Source organism: Gorilla gorilla, chromosome 8, assembly GCF_029281585.2.
Source record: "Gorilla gorilla gorilla isolate KB3781 chromosome 8, NHGRI_mGorGor1-v2.1_pri, whole genome shotgun sequence".
Taxonomy (NCBI): domain Eukaryota; kingdom Metazoa; phylum Chordata; class Mammalia; order Primates; family Hominidae; genus Gorilla; species Gorilla gorilla.
The window spans coordinates 16,739,274-16,750,042 of record NC_073232.2 but is presented as its reverse complement, the minus strand read 5'-3'; the positions used below and the strand labels follow the sequence as shown (position 1 = coordinate 16,750,042).

Genomic DNA, 10,769 nt, shown 5'->3' with positions numbered 1-10,769 from the left:
CAGGGATGAATTAAGGTTTTTCCAAAGTAACCTGACAGCACATTATGGAAAGCAACTGGGTTTTGGGTGTGGGCAGTCTTTAGATCAAATTCTGGCAGTTCTGTTCATTGGCTTTGTAATATTAGAATGTTAATGTTCTTGAATTGCAATGTTTTTAATGTATAAATTGTCAAAATGTTTTTCAGCAGGGTTGATGGGAGACCTACAGAAAATACATATAAAGCATCAGACATGAAGTCCAGCAATTCAATAGGTATTGAATAAATGGCAGTGAGTGGTCATGTCCAGAAATGAAGCCAAGAAGTTGAGCCTGGACTACTAAGAATCTGGTCTGAAGAATTTCAAAAAGGAGAATGGTTCTCACTGATAACAAATAGTGATGAGTGAAACCAGACAAATTACATATGCCTCCCCCAAATATGTAAGTTTGGAATCAACTTGGTGGTTTTCTTCAGAGAAAAAATGTTTCATGTCTGCCTCCCACATTTAATTCTCCAGCATCTTTCTGAAATTATTTCAGAATGAAATGAGGTAGCATACTTGAGGTTAAATTCAGTAAAAAATATCTGAAGCATAAAAATACGATTATAGACTTCATAGTAGTTTTTTCCCTCTGAGTCTGTAGAACTTGATAGAGTTTATGCTAAGCAAAATGACTGCAGATAACTAACAACAGGTCTCATATTAGACTTTTATTTTTGAAGTATCATAAGCTATTTTTCTTTTTTTCAAACATAGACTTTACTTTTTAGAGCAGTCTCTGTGGGTTTTGACAAATGTATAATGATGTGTATCTGCCACTGTAGTATCACACGGAACAGTTTCACTGCCCTAGAAGTTTCCTGTGTTCTGTCTGTTCCCTGTCTCCCCCCAAATCCCTGCTGACCGCTGATCTTTTTACTGTCTCCCTAGTTTTGTCTCCATCGAAGGTCATATAGTTGGAGTCACACAGGGTGTAGCTTTTTCAGATTGGCTTCTTTTACCTGGTAGAATATATGCATGTAAGGTTCCTCCATGTTGTTTTGGTTAGGTTTTTGTGGCTCGATAGCGCACTTCATTTTAGCACTGAATATTCTATTGTCTGAATGCACCACAGTTTATGCACTCACCTACTGAAGGATATCTTGGTTGCTTACAAGGTTTGGAAATTATGAGTAAAGCTGCTGCAAACATCTGTGCGCAGGTTTTTTGTGGATAGACATTTTCAACTTATTTACATAACGACCAAAGAGCACAATTGCTGGACCATATGCCAGGAGTCCTCTGAGAAACTACCAAACTGTCTTCCAGAATGACTGTACCATTCTGTATTCGAACAAGCAGTGAATGAGAGTTCCTGCTGCTCTGCATCTCCGTCAGCATTTGATGTTGTCAGTGTTCTGGATTTTGGCCATCTTAGTAGGTGTGCAATGGGATCTTGTCATTGCTTTAATTTGCATTTCTTTGATGAAGTATGATGTGGAGCATCTTTTCATGGGCTTATTTGCCACCTGTATGTCTTCTCTGGTGAGATGTCTTTCAGGTTTTTTGCCCATTATTTAATTGGGTTACTCATTTTCTTATTGTTGAATTTTAAGAGTTGTTTGTATGTTTCAGTTGTGTTCTTTATCAAATGTGTCTTTTGCAAGTATTTTCTCTCAGTCAGTGGCCTGTCTTCTCATTTTGTTTTAAGCTGTTCTTTTTTAACACCCCAAGATTTTCATCGTTACTTTTAAGACCGCTGTGCACACATAAAATACTAAGAAGCTAAACTTAATATCTACAGGTGGAAGTTTTAAATTCAAGATTTTAACCAAATAGCAGAGTTAATGCTAAAATCTCACTTTTGAAGTTTATGTTGAATATTAGCATTCTAATATTTAATATTTTTCTATTTTTGAAATAGGAAATGGAAAAGATGCAGCAGATTTTTCAAAAGGGTATCATAGGTGAGCACTTCTTATAGAAGAAGAAAACTAAGAGGTAGTGCTATTTACCTCTTCAGCACTAAGGTTATCTTTATTTTTATTTATTTCTATAAAGAGATGGGAGTCTCACTATGTTGCCTAGGCTGGTCTTGAACTCCTGGCCTCCAGTGATGCTCCTGCCTTGGCCTCCGAAAGTGCTGGGATTATAGGCATGAGGCACCACACCCAGCCAGTAATCTTTAGCTTCTAGAAACAATCAGATTTCCTTAAGATTTTGCAATTAGGTTTAGAGGTGCTCACTTGCTTTTTCAAATATGGGTTGGATATGTCCAAAAAAAGAGTTTTGCCTCTACAATGAAAAATGATTTTTACCAGATTATGGAAAGGAAGATTCATAAAAATGTGCCTTTAAAAAGCTTTTTTAAAGTGCAAGTTCACCAATTTGACTTTTGAAAATACGTTCATTTTAGGAATTGATTTTTTAAGGAAAGTTGTAAACACAGCAAAGCACAGAATTACAGTGGTTCAGACTTGCATCTTAGCACCAAAATCCACTATACAAACGCAGACAGCATAAAGTAACCTAGTTTCGCTTTAAATTTGTTGCTTATTTTATTCTCCCTTATAAATGTCATTGGTCTTTTGTTAGAACGTAATTTACTACTTTATTTTGAAATAAAGTCTAAGATTTAGCATGTAAGTGGTATTACTCAGAAATGGTTTAAATGCAAATGAAATAACAGTTCTACCAGGAGTACTAAAAAAGATGCTGCGTTCAAGGTATATTAAATTTGTGTGAAACTTGATTCACAGACACAGAGGGCTTCCAGAGAATTTGGAACTATGATTCAGAATTCATTTAGCAACATTAACAGTGTGTATAATTAGCCATCTGAGGTAACATCCTGAGCGATTTTAAATATGTGCAGAATTTGGGAGCAACAAAAACTCCAAGTGGGGCTGGGCATGGTGGCTCACGCCTGTAATCCCAGCTACTTGGGAGGCTGAGGCAGGAGGATCGCTTGAACCCGGGAGGTGGAGGTTGCAGTGAGCCAAGATTGTGCCACTGTGCTCCAGCCTGGGCAACAAAGGGAGACTCTATCTCAAGAAAAAAAAAAAAGGAAAGCAAATCACCCTCCCTTGTGTGGGTGGGCCTCGTCTAATCAGTCGAAGGCCTGACTAGAACAAAAATGCTGACTTCCCAAAGTCAGGGGGGATTCTCTAGTGTACGGCCTTCGAACTTCATCTGCAGCATCAGCTCTTCCTGCCTGATGGCTTTTGAGCTGGAACACTGGCTCCTCCCTAGTTCTCCTGTACCATCAGCCTACTCTGCAGATTTTGGATTTACAAGCCTCCATAATCACATGAGCCAATCCTTATTGTAAATCTCCTATGGGTTCTGTTTTCCTGGAGAACTATGGCTAATCCAGGCCTCATAAACTCAAAAGGGACCCAGGGACCAACACTATGAAGAGAATCTTGGCTAAAAATACTGGGCTATCACAGGTACCATAGCAAGGCTATCCTTGCTTTAGTATAAATCTCTACAGAGGGTAACAGGGCTTTAGTATAAATCTCTACAGAGGGTAACAGGGCTTTAGTATAAATCTCTACGAAGCACCTAAGATCAAGTAACCCCCATTCGTGTTCTATGCTCACCATATAACCCTCTCATAATCGTACTTCCCATTAACTAGCAGTGTAAAAATGGACGCGATCTGCAAGGTTGAGGACCTGAGACTCAACAGCAGTGAAATGATCAGCTGGGCATGGTGGCTCACACCTGTAATCCCAGCACTTTGGAAGGCTGAGGCGGGAGAATCACTTGAGCCCAGGAGTTTGAGACCAGCCTGGGCACCATAGTGAGACCTTGCCTCTGCAAAAAATAAAAATTAGCCAGGCATAGTGACATGGAACTGTAGTCCCAGATGCTAGGGAGGTTGAAGTGGGTGGATTGTTTGTGCCCAGCTTGAGGCTGCAGTGAGCCATGATCACGCCACTGCACTCCAACCTGGGCAACAGAGGGGGACCCTGTCTCAAAAAAAAGAAAGAAAAGATATTAATAAATGATCACAGTAAACACCAAATTTAAGGCTCTGTCCAGACGCTGGCTTGTCTCGGCACCACCTTGATCCACACACTTCGGCATCTAAAAATGCAACAAAATCCTAAAAGCTCATTTGTAAAATGTTTATTTTCTTAGGTGTGTTTACAGGCTTTATAAACCACCCTGATATCTGGTTCATTTTAATTAACCACCCTGATATCTGGTTCATTTTAATTATTCAAACCGAAGAATATCTGCAAAAGTGACAGGGGAAAGATGTATATTAATATATATAATTTCCCAAACTATAAACCTTTAAGGCCGTTTGAGAAAGCTGTAGAGCTGAGGCACGAAGTAATCCTTGTAATGCCCGTCGATGAATCCTTTTCCACTGTTGTGCACAAACCAGCAGGTAACGTCCGTTCCAAACACTAGATCCGTTCTGTAGTCTTTCTGTAAGCCCCTGCAAGGAAGCAAGGCATGTGGTTAGGGGGAGACTGAGGGACGGGTGGCCAGGCACCTCTAGACACAAGACCCCCTCTTTTCCTTGCTGTTCTTCGTGTTCCTTCTGTCACCACATCTGCCGCCCCCCACCTATCGCTGCTCCCCAAGTCATGTGAAAAAGAAACACCAAGTCTGGGGCTTGGTGTTGGAAGCACAGAGAATCAGCGAAGCGTCCTTAGAGAACTCAAAGAACCCTTAGAGTTGACCTATATGGGCTTTTCCAGCAAGGGAAACAGTAGCCAATGGAAAGAAGGCAGGAACAAGACTCCACAGTGTTGAGGCTGACCTCACAGGTCACTTAAAGAATGAGTCAGCAGCCAGGCATGGTGGCTTATGCCTGTAATCTCAGAGCTTTGGGAGGCTGAGGTGGGCGGACCACTTGAGGCCAGGAGTTCAAGACCAGCCTGGCCAACATGGTGAAACCCTGTCTCTACTAAAAATTAAAAGAAAAATTACCTGGGCATGGTGGTGTACGCCTGTAGTCACAGCTACTTGGGAGGCTGAGGCAAGAGAATTGCTTGAACCCAGGATGTGGAGGTTGCAGTGAGCCCAAGATCACGTCACTGCACTCCAGCCTGGGCGACAGAGCAAGACTCTGTCACTGGAGAAAAAAAAAAAAAAAAAAAAAAAAGAATGCATTGGCGGCACCTCTTAACTGCACTTTCTCTGTGTTTAAGGGTGATACCTGCTGTTTCTGAGCAGATTCATGTCCTCCACTTGAAGGGCAAAGTAGCCAACAATTTGTTAAGGATCTGGCACACTGCGTGAATGAGCCTTAAAAGTATCACTGTGCCCAGCCCACGGGACAGCTCAGTTTCAGTTATGAACCATGAGGTGCTTGCAGTGGACCAAATGGAGGCCCAGCATTTACTTTTTGTCATTATAGTAAATATATATATATATATGTATACATATATTTATTTATATATGTATACATATATTTCTATATGTATATATAAATATATATACATATAAAATGGAGTCAGGCTGGAGTGCAGTGGTGCTATCTCTGCTCACTGCAACCTCTGCCTCCCGGGTTCAAGTGATTCTCCTACCTCAGCCTCCCGAGTAGCTGGGATTACAGGCGCCCGCCACCACACCCGGCTAATTTTTGTATTTTTAGTAGAGATGGGGGGGGTTTCAACATGTCGGCAAGTTGGTCTTGAACTCCTCACCTCAGGTTATCCACCCACCCAGGCCTTGCAAAGTGCTGGGATTACAGGCGTGAGCCACTGCGCCTGGCCTATTTATATATTATGTATTTATTTATGAGACAGGTCTCCCTCTGTTACCCAGGCTGGAGTGCAGAGGCACAATCATAAGTCACTTCAGCCTCGAACTCCTGGGTTCAACGAATCCTCCCACCTCAGCCTCCTGAGTAGCTGGGGCTATAGGCAGAATCTACTACACCTGGCTAATTATTTTTATATTTGTTTTTATTTTTGTAGAGATGGAGTCTTACTATGTTGCCCAGGCTGGTCTTGAACTCTTGGTCTCAGGTGATCCTCCCACATTGGCCTCTCAAAGCATTGGGATTACAGGCATGAGCCACCATGCCTGGCAGTAAATGCCCTTCTACCAACTTCAGATAACTTACTATTAACATTAATAATTTGTGCTCACCATTGCTTCTGTGACACATGCTCACTGATTCCCGTCAGTACCTCCCATAAACTGATACTAATTGAATGGTATATTCACTAAGAATCCACTGTTTCAGTTCACAAATCTACTTTCATGGCAATACTTCCGACTACAATTTTATGTTACAATGTTATGGTTTAATTAAGTATGTCAAAGCCAATGACATTTGTGTGCGTGAAGAATCCTTTCTAATAAAGCAAAGTTGGCTGCTTTGTAAAAACTCTAAAAAGGGGTAAGCTGCTTTAAAACGGTATCAAATTTGGCATGGGTGAGACAACTGTAAAGGACTGGGAAAAAATACCAAGATTTGTAAGACTTTTATACTCAGAATGCGTTATGAGCGTCTAAGTTCTCACTTCAGATGAAGCATATGGGGGTGGTTTGTGTAAGAAAAGCTACAAAAAAAGCAGTCAGAGATCCATGTGCAAAAGGAAAACTCTAGCCTGATGTAAAAATCTACATTCATTCTGCAGTAGTATGGTAATAGGTGTTTTATGATTCTCTCCTTTGATCAACGTGTCTGGTTATCCAACTTGTGAAGCTCTTGTGAGGGCTTCTAAAGTATGAAGATGAGAACAACAGGTTAGTTAATCTTGGCATTGCATGACCCTAGATACCCAATCATTATTTGCATTTAACGTGGGATATCAGAAGTGTCCTTATGCGAATGCTGTGTGCGTCTATTCCTAATGAACTGCTTAGTGTGATGTAGATAGTGCCTACAACACTTCTTCTTTGCTCCTCTATTTTTCTGTGTGGGTCTAATTCTAACACAAGGCCTTTTCGTCACTGTCCTTACACCCGAGGCCTACCTGGTGATGATCAGCTTCTGCCCCTTCACTTCCATGCTGGCCTCTGGCTTCTCAGGGTCCTTTCCTGGTCTCTCATTGAAGATGTGTATCTTTGGCTCCTGCATGAACTGGCCTAGCAAAACAGAATCAGACATTGATTGACATGTAATCATAGTTAAATAGAAAGACAGGCTCCTTATTGACTCCATGCTACCTTTCGGTCCTCCCTCCAGGATTTCTAGGGTGGAAAGACAAGCTGAGAGGAAAAAGGAGTGGTGATGGGAGGGAGGGTCCTTCCTGGGAGCATATTTGTGCTGCTCACCATCTTTTTTTTATTTTTATTTTTTTAATTTGAGGCAGGATCTCCCTCTGTTGCCCAGGCTGGAGTGCAGTGGTGCTATCTCAGCTCACTGCAACCTCCACCTCCTGGGCTCAAGTGTTCTTCCCACCTCAGCCTCCCAAGTAGCTGGGACCACAGGCGCGAGCCACTACGGCTGGCTAATTTTTTGTAGAGACAGGGTTTCACCGTGTTGCACAGGTTGATCTTGAACTCCTGGACTCAAGCGATCCACCCACCTCAGCCTCCCAAAGTGCTGGGATTACAGGTGTGAGCCACTACTCACAGCCTTTTTTTTTTTTTTTTTTTTTTTTTTAAATTTAAGAGATGGGGCCGGGTGTGGTGGCTCACACCTGTAATCCCAGCACTTTGGGAGGCCGAGGTGGGCAGATCACCTGAGGTTGGGAGTTTGAGACCAGCCTGACCAACATGGAGAAACCCCATCTCTACTAAAAATACAAAATTAGCTGGGCGTGGTGGTGCATGCGTGTAATCCCAGCTACTTGGGAGGCTGAGGGAAGAGAATTGCATGAACCGGAGAGGCGGTGGTTGTGGTGAGCCGAGATTGCGCCATTGCGCTCCAGCCTGGGCAACAAGAGAGAAACTCCATCTCATAAATTAATGAATTAATTAATTTAAGAGATGGAGTCTCCCTCTGTCACCCAGGCTGGAGCACAGTGGCACAGTCACAGCTCACTGCAGCCTCCAATTCCTGGGCTCAAGAGATCCCACCTCAGCTTCCTGAGTAGCTGGGACTCCAGGCAGGATCCACCATACCCTGCTAATTATTTTTATTTTCTAATTTTTTGGTAGAGATGGGGTGCCCAGGCTGCTCTTGAACTCCACAAGCAAATCCACCTGCCCAGGCCTCCTAAAGTGCTGGGATTACAGGCACGAGCCACCATGCCTGGAGCTTATGGTCATTTTATACATGAGGTTGGTCTAGTGGATTGTAAGTAAATCGAGCACCCTGATGGCAGGAGAGTGAGGTGAGCACCTGAGAGTATAGCTCAGATCACAGGAAGAAGGTTTGTTTGTGATGTCACAGGCTTTATATTTGAGCCCATCTTAAAATACTAGGGACAGTTGTCCAGAGTGTTCTGCTTGTTATCACAGACCTCCTAAATGGGTTCATCTTGCTTCAGTTAGAAAAAAATCTTTAACATAAAACTTAAAATGTATCTGTCCCTTCTCTTAACTTGCCCAGTTTGTGATGCTGAAATCCTGGCCCTGGACAACCTTGTCTGGAATGGCAAAAGGTCCTGGCTGTCACATTCCTGAGTGACCCCACGCTGCTATGTTAGTCCTCTGTGCTTATGAGTCCACACCTGCCATGTCCTCAACTTGTAACCACTGTCAACCAAAGCTGCTAAAGAATTAGAGTGGCCCCACCCTTGTCAGATGGTCAATAGACACTTTACCTATTAGTCCGTGGGCTTTAGGTGAGAACTTGTTTGTAGAGGGTATGTAGATTCCCAGAAAGTCAACATTGACGGGATGCTTCTTCCAAACACGATGAAGTAAAACAGAAAAGGACATCTCTTTATTCAGGGTGATAGTTACCACTTTTTCTTTCTTCACTGAGATCTGCACCCTGGTGTGAAAGTCCAAGAGGAATTAAACCATTCCAGAAGAGACCTTTTGAGAAAGTCATTCTTCTCACCCCTAATATGAACTCTTCACTCCTCCCAGACAATTCCGCTAGTTATCTAAGCGCTTGCAACAGTTTATAGATAAATGATGGATTAACAGATACTCATTGGGAAGCTTCTACGCAGAGGACACAATCATGGCGTTTGGAGCTCACTCTGCGATAGAGTCAGTATGGATTTCAGCTGGTGAATTTGTTCACTGATTAGCACATACACAGTGAGTGTTTACTGATGCCAGGCACTAGACTAGGTCCTGGGACCCAACGGTGACCAAAAACACACAGTGCCCACTGCCAGGAACAGAGTAGGGAGTGAGAACAATTTTTCTGAACCTCAACTTCCTTATATTTAAAATGATTATTTTTTTAAATGTTGATGTCACTGATGCCTGGATTTATTTATGCAGTCGTGTGTCACGGACAGGCCCAAGTTCAGATGGAATCATACTTGCCTCTGATTCATGACTTGAGCCGTGTCGGACCAGGACAAGGCGAATGTGCTAGAACCATGGCTCAGGGTGATGGTCTCAGTGCTGATTTCTATTTTTATGTCTTCACTTTGGAAATAAAATCCCAGTTTTCCAAAATAGGTGCTTAGTTTTCCATTGTTGGGCTTCTTGGCACCAACAAGCTGACCGTTGACTACAATTCCTACAGGAAAGAAAAAAATGATGTTTTCTCTTCTGTGCCATTTATTTTGCATGTGTGGGTACTATAATTCAAATTTATAAAAACTTGGCAATATTGGAAAATTATTATAATTTTGCTTCAAGATTTACATTAACATTTTCTTCTTTGTGATTCTCATTTTATAACATATGTTAATATAACAGTTATAAATTTTAATAAAATTTAATTTAATAATTTTATATCAGTTATAAAATTTAATTGTCAGTTTATAAAATTTAAATAATTGACTATCATATAGTATTTAAATTTTTTGTTGTTGTTGTTTTTGACACGGAGTCTTTCTCTGTCGCTCAGGCTGGAGCGCAATGGTGTGATCTTGGCTCACTGCAACCTCCACCTCCCGGGTTCAAGCAATTCTCCTGCCTCAGCCTCCTGAGTAGCTGGGATTACAGGTGTGTGCCACCACGCCTGGCTACTTGTTTTTGTATTTTTAGTAGTGGGGGGTGGGGTTTCGTCGTTTTGACCAGGCTGGTCTCGAACTCTTGACCTCAGATGATCCGCCCACCTTGGCCTCCCAAAGTGCTGGGATTGCAGGTGTAAGCCACCATTCCTGGCTCATATTTAAATTAATTATATCACAATAAGATCTGCTAGTTCATACTCAGAGACAGAGTATATATTTTGAACTATAATGGTTCAAAATAGTTAAGAATATATTTATAATTTAATTTCTCACTAATATCACTGAAATATATAGAACTTCTATTAAGCTGAGAAAGAAAGAAATCCCAGGCAGTGACAGGAAAGCATGACAATGACCTAATTGTCTAATGCAAATATAATTTGTTTTTATTTTACCTGATTCTGGGTCAGAAACCAGGTTGAGGATTTTTCCAGGTTCTGAGTCAATATTGAAACAAATGTTCTTTTGGCTTTTTGGTAGATAAATGATGAAATGTGGGTCATTTTCAACTGGAAAATATACAAAGAAAACATAAACAAAATCATTAAAAGGAAGATGATTTTGAGCACTATGTCATTCCTGAACATCTTTAATTTAATCAGAACAAATATTTATTGTGCTTCTCCTACATGCTCGGTACTCCTCCAGGTCTTGGGGACCCAGTGGTTCATACTCCATTGTCCCTTTGTCACGGAGCCTTCTTCAGAACCCTATGTTATTTTACAAATATAGTGGATATTTATTTTGTAGCTAAAAATGTATGCACTAGACTAGATGCTAGAGATAAAAAATGAA

At 41.5% G+C, this 10,769-nt stretch overlaps 1 protein-coding gene across 1 annotated transcript in view; it reads right to left on the bottom strand.

Annotated features, from left to right (window-relative positions):
- Positions 1 to 4,083: 4,083 nt before the first annotated feature.
- Positions 4,084 to 10,769, bottom strand: part of ITIH2 (inter-alpha-trypsin inhibitor heavy chain 2) — a 48,939-nt gene continuing 42,253 nt past the window's right edge. The window contains exons 17-21 of the mRNA XM_019035440.4: positions 10,370 to 10,483; positions 9,334 to 9,532; positions 8,652 to 8,824; positions 6,915 to 7,026; positions 4,084 to 4,417 (exon numbers count right to left, since the gene is read on the bottom strand). Of these exons, the coding sequence (XP_018890985.3) occupies positions 4,270 to 4,417; positions 6,915 to 7,026; positions 8,652 to 8,824; positions 9,334 to 9,532; positions 10,370 to 10,483 (746 nt within the window). The 3' untranslated portion in view covers positions 4,084 to 4,269. The remainder of the gene's footprint in view (positions 4,418 to 6,914; positions 7,027 to 8,651; positions 8,825 to 9,333; positions 9,533 to 10,369; positions 10,484 to 10,769) is intronic.